Source organism: Erpetoichthys calabaricus, chromosome 1 (assembly GCF_900747795.2).
Source record: "Erpetoichthys calabaricus chromosome 1, fErpCal1.3, whole genome shotgun sequence".
NCBI lineage: Eukaryota > Metazoa > Chordata > Cladistia > Polypteriformes > Polypteridae > Erpetoichthys > Erpetoichthys calabaricus.
In genome coordinates, this window is record NC_041394.2 from 157,849,971 (window position 1) to 157,867,994 (window position 18,024).

The 18,024-nt window shown below is 37.0% G+C and overlaps 1 protein-coding gene across 4 annotated transcripts in view; it reads left to right on the plus strand.

Annotated features, from left to right (window-relative positions):
• Positions 1 to 18,024, plus strand: part of rassf3 (Ras association domain family member 3) — a 162,495-nt gene that overhangs the window by 101,999 nt on the left and 42,472 nt on the right. Inside the window, exon 1 of one of the 4 annotated variants that reach the window (XM_028792517.2) lies at positions 6,800 to 7,476. The exons of the other annotated variants lie outside the window; for them this stretch is intronic. Within the exon in view, the coding sequence (XP_028648350.1) occupies positions 7,357 to 7,476 (120 nt within the window). The 5' untranslated portion in view covers positions 6,800 to 7,356. Of the gene's footprint in view, positions 1 to 6,799; positions 7,477 to 18,024 lie in introns of those variants that run through there. 4 annotated transcript variants of the gene reach the window in all.

Below are 18,024 nucleotides of genomic sequence, written 5' to 3' on the forward strand. Positions count from 1 at the left end.
AGTTAAATATCCTTTAATCTCTAAAACATCAAAGCTTTGCAATACCCCTCTCCACTCTTAAACTGCTCCTCTGTAATTTACATAAAAGGTCATTTTTTGTGCTCAGCTCCACTGTGGGAACTTGTCTGTATTTCTAAAATCATGTCTGCTTTGCACTGTATTTTACAGGCTTTTAGAAGGTGCTTTTTTTTTCTTATGCACTATAGAAATGGCATTCTTCATTGAAGAAAATTAAAAATTAAAAATAGAAGAAAATTAAAATACTGTATAAAGCAAGCCAACAAACATATTCTAGGCTGATGTAAGGATTTTTGCAACACTATTCTAGGTTAAATCAAATCACAAATAAACAAAACTTTCATAAAGTCAGTTTTTAAATAAGTAGTTTGATCATGTGGCAGTCTTAAGAAAACGAAAAATAAAATGTTGTTTAATTTTAATAAGCAGACCCTTTCCATATCATAAAATATCCAGTCATCCATCCACCCATCCATTATCCAACCCGCTATATCCTAACTACAGGGTCACAGGGGTCTGCTGGAGCCAATCCCAGCCAACACAGGGCGCAAGGCAGGAACAAACACCAGGCAGGACTCCAGCCCACCGCAGGGCACACACACACACACATGAATGTGTGCCAATGCAACTAACCTGCATGTCTTTGGTCTGTGGTAGGAACCCGGAGCACCCAGAGGAAACCCACACAGACACAAGGAGAACATGCAAACTCCACGCAGGGAGGACCTGGGAAGCGAACCCAGGTCTCCTAACTGCGAGGCAGCAGTGCTACCACTGCGCCACCATGCCGCCCTTATAAAATATCATACTGTATAATATGAGGACTATATAGAATGTTAAAACAATTGTATTGGACTTAACAGTAAAACCTGAGAATTCTGCACCAAATCATGGATTTAAAATGTGCTTTTGCATATGCAGATCAGATGTCAATGTTATATAACCAAGTAACAACAGGTGCAACTGACTCATTTGTAGCTTTAGCAGTTTATAAACATGCTTTTAATTATTGACACTACATTTTTTATTTTACAAATAAAATGTGTTCCTATTTATAAACACTATATTAACAATAATATTCCATCTAACCCCTGTACCTATCCAGCTATACCACATACCTGATAAGAAAACACAAATTTGAATTTGGACCAATGGATTATAATGTGTTGCTTTAGCTCTGCTGTACCTCATTTACCCAAACATGTTTTACCTTCCTTTAATTTACTGCTATGTTCAGTTTCAACTTCTAGTCTGTAATTTTTTATTTTTGTAATATGAAGAACAACCTGGTGCATTTGTTCGCACATAGAATAATTACAAATACATTTATTAGATGTGGCATTTTTATTTAAACTTAAACACACCAAAAGGCAGAGATACCCAACAGAGAATTTAAAGTACTGTATCAAGTAAAGTGTCAAGTGAAGGGGTAAAACTAAATCCAGATTCTAGATGTTCTACTAGATCTAGGTGACAGAATTTTTTTTTGCTCCTGTCTGACTGGTGGGTGGCTGACCCTCTAGCCCACCTCCCATGTAATGTAAACACTGTCATGCCTCTCTTGTTCTCTCTTTTTACCTACCTATCAATTTCAATTATTTCAGTTAAATTAACTTCTGTGTAGCATTCAAAGGACCCAGGAGGTTTATTCTTCCCAAATGTGCATCCAACTGATGTTTTTCTTTTCCTCACTTCTGCCATCACCTGGGCTTTAACACTAAACATAATAATAGATCACATGTAAGTTCATACAGCATATTGTGTTTTGTAATTTCGTATGTCTGACAAGCTCCGCAATACTCTGCACTGAACAATCTGTGTATCACTCTAAGATACCTAACCATATAAAAATAACATTTCAATAAGCAACTTTTTAATTCTCAACAGACAGCATAAGGTTAATTACTCAAATGTTGTTTTTCTAACATTGGCAAATCATTTAAGAATGTTTTACTATTTCTGTTTTAAGACCAGCCATAGACCACTAAAATGTATTGTTCTGCCAAAGCTTTCAGGAAGTGGTACAATTCAGCCTAACAGATTCTTTGTATGAGTCTGAGCAGATGCGTGAGTACATCTGACCTCTGCATGGTGTGCAAAAAACAGCATTGAAATTAGAACAGTTGGTTAACTGATGGCAGTTTTTTTTAAGATTACAGCAATTAGCAAAAAAAATACATTATCTCTGAAAATGTATTTTAAAAATATCTCTTTTAGGAGATATAAAACTTGTAGACTTAAGCTTTTGTAGGCTTAGTATAGAAAGCATTTGTATAATCAGTCAGTCAGTCAGTCATTGTCTAACCTGCTATATCCTAACACAGGGTCACGGGGGTCTGCTGGAGCCAATCCCAGCTAGCACAGGGCGCAAGGCAGGAATAAATCCCGGGCAGGGTGCCAGCCCACTGCAGGGTACACACACACACACACCAGGGACAATTTAGGATCGCCAATGCACCTAACCTGCATGTCTTTGGACTGTGGGAGGAAACCCACACAGACACGGGGAGAACATGCAAACTCCACACAGGGAGGACCTGAGAAGCGAACCCAGGTCTCCTTACTGCAAGGCAGCAGTGCTACCACTGTGCCACCATGCTGCACATTTGTATAATCAATTCAAATTACATTAAAACAAACAAAGATACATTTTAAACATGTACCACAATTACATATTAGTTGTAATATAAAGAGAACATATGATTTATAATTGTATGTCAAAACAATCCACGCAGCAAACTAATGCAGGCAACTACTGATAATAAAGATTTTTTTTTTAAGCTTCTCACTTTCAGTGGAACATTTAATAAAAGGAAAAACTTAACAGTACCCAGATTTTACTCCCCCACCCCTCCACAAATCTATACTGGAAAACTAGGCTGAACTGCTTTGATACTGTAAGTACCCCAGATCTGTTAGCACTCTATATTTTACAAATCAATTTTGGCATCTGTTTATTTGCAACATAGCATTTTGAAATTTTCTTAAACCAATTCATAGTCATGATGAGGGGTCTGTAGTCAATTCCAGTAACACTGAGCACAAGGCAGGAACATGCCTAAGATAAGGCCCACCAATGGAACACCTACTATCGCACTCACATATAGGTTTTAGCATGGCACAGTAACAGAGGTTCAATTCTCAGTTCAGTCACAGTCTGTATAGAGTTTGCAGATTCTTATACTGTACACACCTACTGGTTTATGTGTAATTGTACTGAATGTTACTTATTCGTAACTCTTATTTACTGTATTTATTTATGCTATTCATTTATTTATCTTCTGCTACTCTTAATTATGTACTGTATTTATTTATACATCACCAAAACAGTGGCACAAGAATTTTACTATGCTCTTGCAGTATATGTGACAGTTAACATCTCCAATTTCTAGTTTAATCTAAATTATCCATGTTAATATCCATGTCAGTTTTCTCTTGATGTATTCCCACATCTCAAAACTATGCATGTTAGATTAACTGGTATCACTGAATTGGCCTCATATTGAGATGTGGGTCCCTGTAATGAACTGGTTTCCTGAATAGGGGTGCCTCTTACCTTAACACTCATACAGCCTTGTCAAGGAGTGGAATAAACAGATCTGTAATCCTGTAACTGAACAAAAAACAAGCTTAGACTATAAAGGGATGTTTCTATGTAAAGTGATAATAAGTATGCTGATTTACTGTACATTTGACAGCGTATGCAGCTGGGAAGTGGGATCTAGCAAAAGCTTGCCAAGGGTAGAGCGACCATCAGAATGGTGCATTGCAATCTAAAGCAACATAAGGGACTTACAGATGAGAGAGAGTACAACACTGGCAGTAAGAGAGCTCTTGCACAAGCCGGTTATAGCAGCTACTAAGTTACTATAGGACAGTAAGCAGTGTTTATGCACTGTTTTCCTGAAAGGTAATAGGCAGGGGTCTTAGTACAAGAAAGACAAATAGAAAGAGACAGAGAGAGAGTGATGCAACTTGGGAGGAAATGTGTAATGTTCCATCAGGATGCTGGCGGGCAAGCACTGCAGCACATGTCAGGGATTTCAGACCTTCTGTTTAAAGAATGAGTAAGGTCACAGAGGTTTGACAAAAGGTCAGAACACTTCCTGGGCAATAAGGAGCAATACATGGTCCCAGGCAGAGAGACATTAGACTTTGTTGTCCTTTTAAAAGTTATGATTAGCAGGAGTACAGGTAGACACCTTCAACACCTTCAGAATATTAGACGGTTGTAAACAGTCCCAGATAGGAAAGAATGGGATTGTATCACTTTTTAAAAGAGTATCAGATATTATAAGTGAGAGTTCTAGACCGGTGTTCTTGTATCAAAACAAGGGCAACAATTCATTTGGGAAATACAATTATATGCCTTGGTGCAAAACACCTTAAAAATCACAATTTATTACAATTCTTTATATATTGTATATGTAGACTAACAACCTAATCAGTTTTGAGACTTTACAACTGAAAGGCTGCCGAAACTTTTGCAAATGCCACATTTTCCTTTTTAAACATTTTTCTAATTCATCAAGTAAATAATAACTATACATTAACAATTTCATAACGATTATACTGTCAAATGTCTGATTGAAAGTCTAGACCATAGCCACAAAACAATACTTCTTAAATTTGGTTTCATGGTTTAACCAGAAGTAACTTCAGTAGGGTAACTTAAAACCACCTTGAGGCTTAAAAATAACTGATTGTAGAGTATGGAAGTGAGGTGGTGCACGGTCTTACTGACATGAGGCAGAGGCAAGGGTTGTGTAGAATGAGGATGCTAAATAAACTAGTATATTTTGTGCTCAGTAGATTGGTTTATGTGTGCAGAGAGGTCAAATATTTGCATTTTGCAATCCTATAAGTAACAGAAGAGTGTATTATATTTCTCTGTATTTGGACTGTTGTTTTTCCACTCTACGCAATGATTTATTCCTCTTAACGTACTATTTTTAGGGGTTTGAGGTATTGGCTCGTCCCCAATTTGCCTTGCAGTGGTGTTCTGAATTTTTACCACATTGTCCTGTCCCGCCCTTTTGTTGGGCGGAATGAAACCCGGCTCTACTGCTCCCATTCAACCATTAAATCTATTTTTTCAATAGATCATAGCCATGTTTTCTCCACAGGAGTATATATGGTTGAAACAAATGCAGAAAAAAAGGAAAGCTTGTAAGTTTGCCTTTGTATGTTGCATACTTATCAAGGTAAGTGGCATGCAATATAGCATGTACATTGGCACTGTAAAATTTTGTAAAACAGGGAAACATTTATATATGTATTGGGAAATATTCTCAAACTTTAAGAAGCATTTAAATTTTGAGGATTATCTTTATTTTGAAATATCCGTAGGGAGAATTATGTTATTTTAATTTGAACACAATGTTGTGCATCAGCATAAGTTAGCATTGTGCAAATTATGAATGAGTGTATGATTATAGCGGTAACAACTTTTTATATTACTTAAGTACAGTTTTAATATACAAACATTGGGTAAGTGGCAGTTTTTTTGAGAACTATTCATGTATATAAAAGTGCAGCCTAAAACATATGAAAACTATCATTTTAAATGCATTTAAAATTCTTTAAAGGAGCATTACATTGATTTTAAAAAATACATTATGTAGTCTATAGGTTCCTGTAAAAATTCCTGACTCAAGAACTTAAATCCAGTTCTTAATCAGGATAACTAGGAGTTTCAGTTTAAGTTTAAAATAAACATAACTGAACATTTTAATCATTCTGACAAATAGCCATAGCAAATTATTAGGACTGATTTATTATTTAATTAAATAATTTCTTCAGATGATGAATATATGTAATAGTATCATTCAATTGAAGTAACTAGACTGTCCATTGTTAATATAGCTTGCAACTTCAGGGACTGAGCTTTTGATCCCAGTGCCACGACTGTCTGCCTAGAGTTTGCTTGAGCTAAAAGCCTATGCAGGTTTCTTTTCATTACAAGATGTCAGCTTTAAGTTATATGGTGACTCTAAACTGGCCAGTTATGGTCATGGCATAGTGTAGGAGGTATCATACTTTTAAAACTACAGGGTGTCTCAACTCCTACTATTGACTGTGTGATGTTCAGTAACCTACTTAACCTGCCTGTGCTCCAATTGTAAAAACATAAATATATAGAAATATCAATAAATATATGTTCACTCATTTTTTAAATGGAGCAAAAGCTAGGCAAAAGTCGCCTATTACTCTCATAATTTGATATATACTTGTATGTAATTTGTCTTAATGTTGAAAAATTGTTCCTGATTAAGTCATCGACAAAACATTGATTAATAGCTACTCTCTTTATGGTGCACCTTGAATATGTACAAGCATTAGAACAATACTGATATTTAAATGTCAGACCACTGTAACAGCACAGTTCTCAAAAAAGACAACTGGTATATAACCTGAGCTGCCTTTTACAAAAAATAAGGGATGCAAATTTGAATCTGTTTTAGTATGACTTTTAAACTAATTAACCTAGTGATGTTCCGAATTATTGACACTTCCTTCACGCGTTTTGGAACACCACCCTCTCAGTTCGATAGACTATATTTCCAGATCACGCATACATTTTAGCACAAATAAATTCGCCTTAAGTAAGCAACGCTAAGAGGTAGGTGAAATATGAACGGTGCAATTTCAAATTTGCAAAGACAAAAAAATAAGAAACCGGTGGAAGGGTGGCATATGGAGTGTGACAGCATCTTTTAAAATACAAAGCATGTGACTGATGATAGAGAAAGAATAAAATAGCAAGAAGCACGCCGCGACAGGGGACGCTTTATAGAGCCATGAAGCTTTTGAAGTTTACGTGAGCATGTTGTTGTGTCTTTTCCGACACATAATACACTTTGGGAAAAGTCGCTCATGGGCGCCCCGCCTTCCGTCTGCAGAGCAAAGTACGCCGCTCGGCCTGTACTGCACGAGTTGAGGCCCAATGAACGTAAATGGGCGAGAGGGCGGCTACGCGGAGAGTCACACCTGATAACAGGGAGAACAGCATTAGTCGTCCGAGCGCGCTGACATAATTTCCTTGAAGTGGTGAAGACGGGGATTTGTAGTGGAGGGGATGCGTCTCCGGTTATTTCCATTCTAGTTGCGTACAAATAACGATGTTTGTGGTTGGGTAACTTCTGCGGAGATTTTTTTCTTTTCTTTTCTTTTTTTAACTTTTGTTTTTGATGTCGCGCGTCTCGGCGCGTATAACTGCCTGGGTAACTACCACTGCCTCGCTGCTGTTCTCACGACGTACAATCTGGAGGGCAACTGCAACTTGTCCAAACTTTTTGTCGACTTCATCGCTGGTGGGGACACTTTTCGGAGCTGCAGATGACGTGGACCAGCACTATGAGCAGTGGATACAGCAGTTGGGAAGACGACTCTGGGGAATATTACTTCACAGCGAAAACTTCGTTCATCAAAAAACCTCCAGTGAAATCCATCAGCGGGGTAAGTCAGGCCGTTTGCCTCTGCCAGCTCAGTTAACCTTTGCGATTTGTGGCCAGAAAGCGTTTGTGAACTGTAGTGATTTATTTGGAAGGTTCAGGCTTACTTGAACTTCTCAGACTCTTGTGTAAAAAAACACTAATGTCGAATGGGACGTGGTGTTGAAGCTTAACATTGTCTCCACGCTCTAGGCATTACAGGGTCTAAAGGGCACACCAGAAATATGGGTTTGGGGTTGATGAAAGTCGTTCGTGCATCCATCTTTACACTTAATTTGAGCTACTATTGTATATGCGCTCATGGGGCGCGTCTTTTCTCGGCTGCGTCTGTGTACTCTTGGAAAGACAACGCCTCTTGACCATGGGCTCTGTAAAGTACAGCACGCCCATCCATTTATCCATCTATGACCAACCGCTTACACCCCACCCCCAGCATTGATAAGACACGACGTCCGTCCTTGATCGAACGAACTTTAGTTTCTACCCGGGGTTTTTTTTTTTTGTTTGTTTGTTTTTTTGAGGGGTTCGTTTAGTTTGCTTCTTCAATAGTTGATTGACCGTCAGGGAGCAATGATATGTATTTTGATCATTTTAAGGGGGGGGGGGGGGGGGGAACTCGGGGTGCGAGTGGATTAATCGGTAAAGAGACGTTTTAAACAGGGTTACTAGTAGCGGTTTGTGTAACCCGTAATTACAAGAGCAAAAGGCTCTTGTAAATATATACGAAACTTGTATCTCGTATGAATTGTATTAGTTGACTGACAGGTTTGTTTGCCTGCGGCTTCTTTTTTGTTTTAGCTTTAACGGCACAGCCTGCAAAACAACCACCGGTTGCATGCTGACTGGGCCTATGGCAATGACTGCTTTTGATCAATCCCTGCGCCTTCTGTTTACCACTCGGCGTTATCGTTTTTTTATGTTGAGCAATAGGTGAGGCTGGGTCGGGATGGCACAGGTCCGTGATGGTCAGTGTGTGCGACGTTTAGTTCTCACGAATGCATGTTTTGTGTTGGTAAAGTAAAGCTAATATAGTAACACAGGAGTCACAATCGGATGAGAGGACTTCAAAACACATCGAAGAAACTGGCAGTAATAACACATAGCCATACAGTATCCCTTGCATGTTTTCCGCTTATTAATGTTATGATTCAAGGACCTGACATTTTAAATTAAAAAAAAAAACTTGTGTAAAAGTTACAACAAAACTAAATTGTGAAAGCATTTAATTTAGTTATTTGTAGCGTCCAACGCGAAATTTTGTTTTTTCTAAAATGTTTCCGGTGTTGTAGAACAAAATACGTGTTCATACGATAATGAATAAAATGATTGCATCTTTTATCTAGAATTCAGTTGTTGATCAAATTGGTATCAACTACTTTTTGTCATGCTAATTGACTGCAATAGCACCAGCAAAACTTTTTAGTGAAGTAAATAGTCTGTACTTGTAGTTTTTTGTTTTTAAAAAAGTCCATATATATATATATATATATATATATATATATATATATAAGTAGCTTTAGGGTTGCAGATCTTTCATATATCACATTTCATAAATAGAATGCAGCACAAAGTGCTTTATGAAAATGGCGATATTTGTTTATATAAAAATGAAACCAGATACCAATGACACCTAGGTATGGAACAATACCATATACCTTGTTCATTAGGTAACATGTTATGGAATAATCAAGAAGTAGATAGATAGATAGATAGTAAGGCACCTTCTTATAAAAATTAGTTGTGCATGTATCAGAGGTTTGACATTCTCAAGGCCAAGAGTACTAGGTTGTTGTACTGTGTTAGCCGTTTTACTTGGCTTTTCTCTACATTCATAATGACACCTTTTATTGGCTAACTAAAAAGATTACAATATGCAAGCTTTCGAGGCAACTCATGATTACATCTTGCCTGAAGAAGGGGCCTGAGTTGCCTCGAAAGCTTGCATATTGTAATCTTTTTAGTTAGCCAATAAAAGGTGTCATTTAGCTTGGCTTTTCACTCAAGGCCAAGAGAAACTTGGCCCACTAAGGTTTTTTTTTTTTTATTTTAATTTAACCCCATCTGTTTCATTACTTTGTTTTCTCCAAATTAAACTGTGTATTTTGGCATGGCTTTAGTCATAATATTTACAAAAGTGAATGAGATTTCTTAACCGTAAACGTTAACATTATTCAGTTATTGTCTGTTTTTACCTGCATTTTTATTAGTCTTTAATATTGTTTTCTGTATCAGTATGCTGCTGCTGGAGTATGTGAGTTTCCCCTTGGGATTAATAAAGTATCTATCTATCTATTTTATTACCAAGTGCCTTCTCTTAAATATCTCTATATAATCCCCATGCCACTTAAGTTCTAGGTTCACTAAACTGAAACCTGTCAAAGCAGGATAAGGCACAAGGTAAGAACAGAGATTGGACTTGGTGTGCCTTGTGATGGACTGACACCATCTCTCACACACGCTGTTATGCACACACCGCTTACTTCATACTGGGCCAGTTTACAATCACTACTCAAACTGGCATACAATTTGAGATAATGCAGAAACAAGCCCCAAATTGAGCTGCAATCCATCATAGAACACTCATACTGGCCTAATGCAGAATCGGTAATCCATGTCATGCATACCTTTTCTGGATGTGCTTGGAAAATTTAATATTTTTAACTTGCCAAAGAATTCATATTATTTGCACTTATGGCTGAATAAAATTAACTGACCTAGGCAAATTGTAAAATGTACTCTGCCATCTGCATTTGTTCCTCATTTTTGCCTTCATGGATGGTCAGAATTTACTCATTCAAAACAAGCTTACAAATTAATACATTTTTCATTCCCTTTTAAATCCACACAATTCATCATGGTTTTACTGCATAACCTTGCAGGAACACTGGTTTTATTTTTCCATACTTGGTAATGAATTTTCTGATGTGGTAGTGGTGACAGCGTGTTTAAAAATTTTATCATCCAAGCTGTTGCTTGCTTTTACAATTTTTTTTTCTTGTTTTCTGAGAAGTATTTCATTATAGATGGGGGAGCGTAAATGTGTTTTATGACACGCAGTATCAGTCACAGGGTGGTGCTTCGATGGCCCGTTTTCTTGGGAGTATCATTTTCATGATCAGCTAAGATCTGTGAAGTCATCTTTGGATTTATACTTTTATTGTCATGAATACATCCAAAGCATCTCATCTTGCTCAGTATTATGTAATGTTGCTATTATTGAAATGTGTTCTCTTGTTATACTGTACATAGGCTGCTGATGAAATAGTCAAATGATCTATGAGAATGCTGGAGCTTTTTCTTCAGTGTATGCAGTTCTTTTGTCAAGTTTTAATATATGTACATATCAATAACCTTGGTATGCATTGGTGATTTTCTAAATCATGTGAATGTGAGAGATGCAGTTTTTGTAGGGGGAAAAAAAATGCCTGTGCCACAAAAGAGCAATTTATGAGAAGTTCTTGATTTTAAAGTTAGATAAGGTACACTGTGATCTCTGATAAACCTTACTATGGAGCAACTTGATAGCATTTTGTCATCCTCAGAAAAAATGTCACCTGGAAGACATTTAATAAAATTTATAACATTAACTATGCTCTGCTTTTGTATAGTGGAGAAAAACACTTAATTGACTAGTTTAATCTTTGCTGCTGCTTCATCCAGTTGAGTTACTGGTATTTTTTCACAATTCTGTATGATTCCACTAATTACATTTTTGACCATGTCAGGTTGTAACTAACCTTTATAATTAACCCAATTCAATGCAAGCCATTTTAATGTCCTTTAATGAATTGCATTGGCTTTGCATTGTGTTTGGCTGCTGATAAACTCATTTAATTTGCTTATGTTAGTGTGGGATATGTGTATTAATTTTCACACTGTCTTCCTCTTAATGGTAATTTGGCATTTTGAAAGCCCTGTTCATCTGATATTACATCCAAGGGAGAAGCAAATATGCACAGATTCATGCTTTTTAAGTAGTTGTTAGCAATTCCAGATACACTACAGAATAAGTGGTGGGTTTTCTGTTGAATTAAAAAAGAGAGAGAAACCCACACATTCGTAGGTACTGTCAACAATATTATCAATATCTCTGATTATACTGTACAATTAAATGGTTTTTAGGAGTTTCAGAATATGCAAAGTTCATCTCTGAAACTGGTTTAGTAATTTGAAGTTTTCAGTTTTGGAATATTTTTTTTCTTCTTATGTACCTACCATTTTGAGCTGTATTGTTTGTGGTTGCTGTGCCCATTGCTACCATGTGACACAAAAGGACATTTGTTTTGTTATACCATGTCTTTATTTGAAAAGTAAGTATCAGATCGTGCGAAGTGTGAATGTGACTGAGAGAATAAAACTGAATAAAAAATAAAACAAACTTTTGCAAGTGCTATTGCAAGTGCTATAACTTTATACAGGCTGTTAAGACTCTAACTTGTGTATGATTTGGGTTTTTATTCAGTTTTGTTCTTGAGTAAAAGCACACTTGTTTCGTTGATTTGTTATAGACTCAAATCAAATGTATGTGTTTATTATACAATAGTAACAATAAAAGAAGCCCAGCCCTGGAAGCACTAAATTAAATGCAGGGAGGACCTAGGATCGTTCTGGCAACATCTCGATTATGAAGCCGCAGTTCTACCCCTGCACCAGTGAAGGAGATAGCTGTGAGACCGCCATGTTCCCAGAGACACAGACACAGACACAGACACACACATACATACACACACACACACACATGCATGTAAACATCTTCATTGCATATGGATTGATATTTGGGTTTCAGTTTTCAGATATTGACAGCAACATGTAAACTGAACTACTTCTTCGGTTTTATTCTTGAATACAAGTACAATTGATATGCCTTTTGTTAAAGTGTTTATTTGATATTTGGACTTCAGTCTTCACACAACACAGTTCACTTCAACATTTGTCATTATTGCTATAACATGAAAATAAATTGTGTTCATTTCTTGCCTCACAAGAAATGTCATCCTACATGTACACAATCATTGTAGACATGGAACACACATGAATTGTACTGTATGCATTTCAAATAACTATTTTTCTATACAACTCTAGACACCTCACTCCCAGATAAGCAGACTTCATCTGCCTCAGTGGAGGATGGGATAGTGGGCTTCCTGTCTGCAGCCAGTTGACACATTTGCAAAACACGCGTTATCAGTGTGGAATTAACACAGTGATGAGGAGGAGCAAGTAAAATTAAGGAGGCCCGGCATTACTGATATTTTCTCAGTCTTAAGGGATTCGCTTGTTAACGGATGTAGATTTCTGTGAATAACCCAGGTGTTTGGCTATGTAAACCCTTAACCTGGTTACAGTGAAAGATTTTGTGGTCTGCAAATATCAATTGCACCCTGTTTGCTTGCACATGTGTTCGCTTCGCACACTTTTTTGGCAACCACAGGTAGAAACATCCACAAAGAAATTTTCCTGAAGCAAATCCTTTGCCTGGTTGAAATTTGTTTGCATTTCAGAAATCGTTAAATGTATGTTGATAAGCTAAATGTACATTTCTAACAAGCTCAACAAGACAGTCTCCAGAGCAGCAGGGTAATGCATAAAAAGTAAGGTACATTAAGTAGTCTGATTACTTTTTAAAGTAGCAAGTAACCTAATGCACAACTTTATTGAAGTAAAAATGACTGTTACCCCTGTTTCTCCGCAATTAAAAAAGCAATTAGCACATATACTGCTGCTCCTTTGTAAGACTCAATTGTACAACCAAGTGGAAAAGTATGCTGTGCACAATCTGGTAATGGAAGCATATTAAGTGTCAGTTTAATTTTCTTCATCTACAGGTAAAATTCTGTTACAACAAAGTGCCAGGGACCTAAAAAATATTTCGTTGTAATAAAAATTTCGTAGTAATAATAAGATTCTGTATTTGTTGCTACAATATAAAGCTTGAGTTAAGTTGTGTTCAGGCGTTTGCAATCATTTCAGTAGCTTCTTTCACGTTCATTTTAATTTCCTCCTGTCTACAAGTTATGGTGATGAGAATTTTTCTCTGCATTTCCGTGCAGTAATGCACTTTAAGGGTGTGAATGATACCCAAATCCAATGGCTGAAGTACTGCTGTGCAATTGGGTGGGAGGAATTCAACGCAAAAATTTATCTAAATGTGGAAGCATGCTGTGGGCAGCACAGTTATCCCCCACCCAACAGGACAACATGCCGAAGTGTGTCCCAAAGCGTGATTGCCACGTCTGTGGAAGATTGTCTATTGCTAGAGCAGGAAAACTGCAGGCAGCGAAGCGCCACAGAAGCAAATCCTAAAACGTTGTGCTATAAGTCCCTGTCTTGCACCCCAAAACACGAGGCTGAGTCTCCGTACTTTAGCAAAACCAGCTTTATTCAGCTTGAAACAGCAACACCACAGTTATTTATTGTAGTGGGATCTACCACTCTCCTATACATAGACACAGCAGCCAAGCAGGGTTGTGGCAAGGTTAGTAGCCAAGTAATACTGTTTCCTGCATTTATAATGTTCCTTGCATCACCCATTGAGATCTTTTCTGTTTGCTTCGGCGGCGAGCCGCAGCAGAGCTGTGAGCCTGCTGTTGCCCCGGCAATGAATAAACAGTCTTCCACAGACACGGTGATTGCACATCGGGACACACGTGAGGTCCCAAAAGAGTTTAGAAACCTCACAACAGTGACTTTGCTTTTTCTTGAATGAGTGGTGCACTAATAGGAATGTTTCTTGAACAAGAATCACTGAACCACATGAAAACTGCTTTTTCGACGTCTTTAAATAAAGCAGTTCGCATATGTTTGCAACCCAAGATTTTTTTTTTTGTTTTTTTTTTTTGACAGTGTTGATGGCGAAATTCACTGGCAACGTTTTTTTTTTTCTTTTTGCCACAATCAAGAGCTGCAAAAATTTAAAGGGGGTTTTTTTTTTTTTGTTCGTTTTTTTTTTTTTCCTTAATATGAACTGTTATCGTTTTTTCGTGTCTGCCGTTTCTATAGTAGGGTGACAATGAGTTAAATTCCAATGGATGTTTTTCAAATGTTGACGAGCAATAAGCAAAAGGTATAACTGAAAACCACAGAAACAGCCGAAAAACAGTTCGAAGAAAGGTTGAAGAAAGACACTTTTTTTTTTTTTAACAATGTTTCTGTTTGGGGATCATTGTGCACAACTGAGATGCGACCATAGAACTAACTGCTCTATGGATGATTCATTCAGGCATTTCATGGTCTTTTTGGTACTTCGTTGTAATGAAAGTATCTGCTGAATGTATTTCATAGTAATGAGATTTCTATGAACTCTGTAATATGGGGAAACTGTCGGGACCATAAAAATACTTGGTTGTAATGAAAATTTTGTTGTAAAGATATTCGTTGTAACAGAATTTTACCTGTATTTGCTATAGATATGTTGAAACTGTGTGATCTGGTGACACAGTGGCCAGTGTTCATACTGCAAATTATCAGTGGCTCAGGTTGAGGATATAAAAACGGTGATGGATGTTATTTACTTCATGAACAATTAAACATATTTATGAAATGCAAAATTAGCACAAGCTTCATGCTTGTTTTTGGATTTATGGTGGCCGATGAAGTTTCTCATTTTTGCATCATATAATTATGTTGAAGGGTTTTGCCAACTCCATATTGTGTACTTGCACATGTAAATGGAGGTTTGTAAGAAACCAGGTTTCTACCTTATCCGAGTTAGTGTTTTGTTTTTTTTTTTTTTTTTGGTGTACATATAAACTAATTGACCAATTGGAAATCGACTCAGTGATTTCTGCTTTTTCAAATGTGTTGCAAAACATTTTGCGGATGGACTGGAAGATAGACTGTTTGTTTGAGGTCGTTTTCAAAACATCTTCGTCAATTTGGTACCAGATGCATTATTCATACCACTGAAGAAAACGGAATTATCTCCACACAGCACTTCACTATTTGAACCTGTTTTACCTAATAGGAGGCTGATGTCATTGTTTCCTCACTAAGCCTCCAGCACTGTCGGGAAGCTTGATGTACAGTATTTTTCTCTCTGGCCTGTTGTACTGGTTTTGGTATCAAGAGGCGTGTTTTTTTATATTTAATCAGACTTGCCTTGCCCATGCAAGCAGTATTGAAACAAGAAGAATGTTGTGTTTTATCATGATGCAAACAACCAGGATATGTGAAGCTTTTATTTTTTAAAATGCAGCCGTGTGTTGTATTTAAAAACTGTGTTGCATATTTGGCTGATATTCAAGGTCGAATTACAAGATCAAGGTACATTGCAAGTGTGTACTCAAAATATCAAAGATGGCACACGGATATCAGTTGGAGCACATTTAAGGAAGTAATTAGCTCAAGGTTACATTGGGAGGCACAGGCTGAACATGAATTGGTAAGTTTTGAGCCATTCCAGCACACTGCCTACCAATATCGGATACAATGAGTATCCATTTTGATTTCACATTAACATCATTTAGGGAAAGTTGCATTTGTTTTCACACATGCACATGTACTTGTACTTGTTACAAATTAATTTACTTCCAGCATCTTGATAAAACACAAGACAAAATAGTTAACGCCACGTTGTAAGCATACCATATTATAGCGTAAAGTAATGCTTTCATATTAGCATTTTGTTATATGTAGCTGTGAGGCTTACTCTAACAGGACAGCTGCGTTTAACTTTTATTTCTACATATGTATACAGAGAGAGATTTTGGAGACTTATTACACGAGAGCTCAGCTGGTATACAGGAAAATAACATGCAACTGGTGACCTTGTAGGCCTAATCAGCTACATATACGTATAACATATCTGTATCGTAAAATATAGAGTACTAGTGACACTCTGATCTACGTTCATCTTATAAAGCACAGCGCCCCTGGTCACTCCACTGATGCAGCTGCAATGTCTTTCGCTGCCATCTGTCACTACTGTTTTTTTCCTTGACAGACATGCCACCTGCTTGATGGACAAGTAGCTAAGGGTGGGTGGTTCACTGGTAGAAATTTTCATGTTATTTCTTCTGTGTTTGAGCACATCAGGAAGCTGCCTTTATTACTTGTCCTTCAGATGTAGTGCAGCATGTGCTGCTACAACCGTGGAGATGAAAGTCCACGCAGCCTTCAACTGGCTATAGCTAAATTTTAAATGTTTACATACAGTTAAGTAGTGTATAGCCTACATGTCAAATTGTTTCAGCAATTAAATTTTTATTAACATCTGTACTGCAGAGAATGTATTCTAAAAATAATCATGGACAGCAGAATAAGATGACAGTAGAGCTCTGGCTACTTTTATTAAAAATGTGTGTTTTGCATTATTGTAGTGTCTCGACCAGTGAGATAAGGGGCAAAAGAAAGTGTCCCTGCAGTGGATAGGGCAAAGCCGTGTGCACTGCACTGAAGGAGTTTAAACGGAGGCGTTATGAACAGGGCAGCAGTTTGGACTGTCCAACTTAGACTCTACTAAGAAAAGATGGTGCCTGGTGCAGCACTTAAGGCAGTGATTTCCCATGAAGATGAGTGGTGTATTTTCTGAGCCTTAACAGTGCGATTGATTAGGATCCCTTTTGAAAGGGGTCTGTTCAAATTCACACTAGTTCAAGTTAATGCACTATCAGCACATCTTCTGTAGAATTCTCATATGCGTTTTACAAACTTTAAATGACTGAGCAGCCTAAAATAATGCAGAGATAATAAAAATTAGAAAATAGAGTACCACAAAGCCAGTAAGTTATTCTGTGCTGCCAACAGAAAATAACTGATTTAATGTTGGCACGCAGATAACGTGTTTCCCTGAAAATAGGACCTACTCTGAAAATAAGCCCTAGTCAAGATCAGGAAAAGTAAGTATAAATGTTCTAAGTAGGCAACTGTAAGCAATATTTTTTTTTTTTTAAACCCTTTGGTTCATGTATGTTGAACTGCTCTCTATCTTCGAGGTTGAAAAGCTGTAGAATGGAAGATGTTTTGATTACTACAAATTTTAAGATATTCCTTTATTACAATAGCTTTTAAAAAAAATTGTGTACAAACATCAAATTCTGTATTTAGAGATTTTGAAAATTTAAAGTATGTTCTCAAGATCACTTAGTTTCAGTAGTGTGACAAGTCTGAAAGCTTTCTTTAGCAGCCTTTATTGTAGGGATTATTCTAATAGACCCTTTGACTTGGCTCTGCGTTATATAATTTTTCTTAAGGTTGATAGATGTTTTGAAAGGCAGTATTAAAGTGCAGTTGGGCTTGCTTATTTCAGTTCAATGGAAGACCAGAGGAATTGGGAAGAATAATTATACTGGTTTTTAATTGTCAATCTTGTTGGTTTTTATTTCTGCATAGAAAAGATTTCCAAGATTCTGGGTCTTTAAAGGCATGTGCAATGTGTGCTTGTTTATTTCATATTCAGTTCTTTTCAGGACTGTGTAAAATAAAATATTTTGGAATTACTTCAGTTGATTTTAAAAATGGTCCTATATGGAAAGAAACATCAGACTGTAGAACTACCCAGTGTTAACCTGTAAAATTGGGACAATACAAGCACCTAATCTTAATTCTGAAAAGT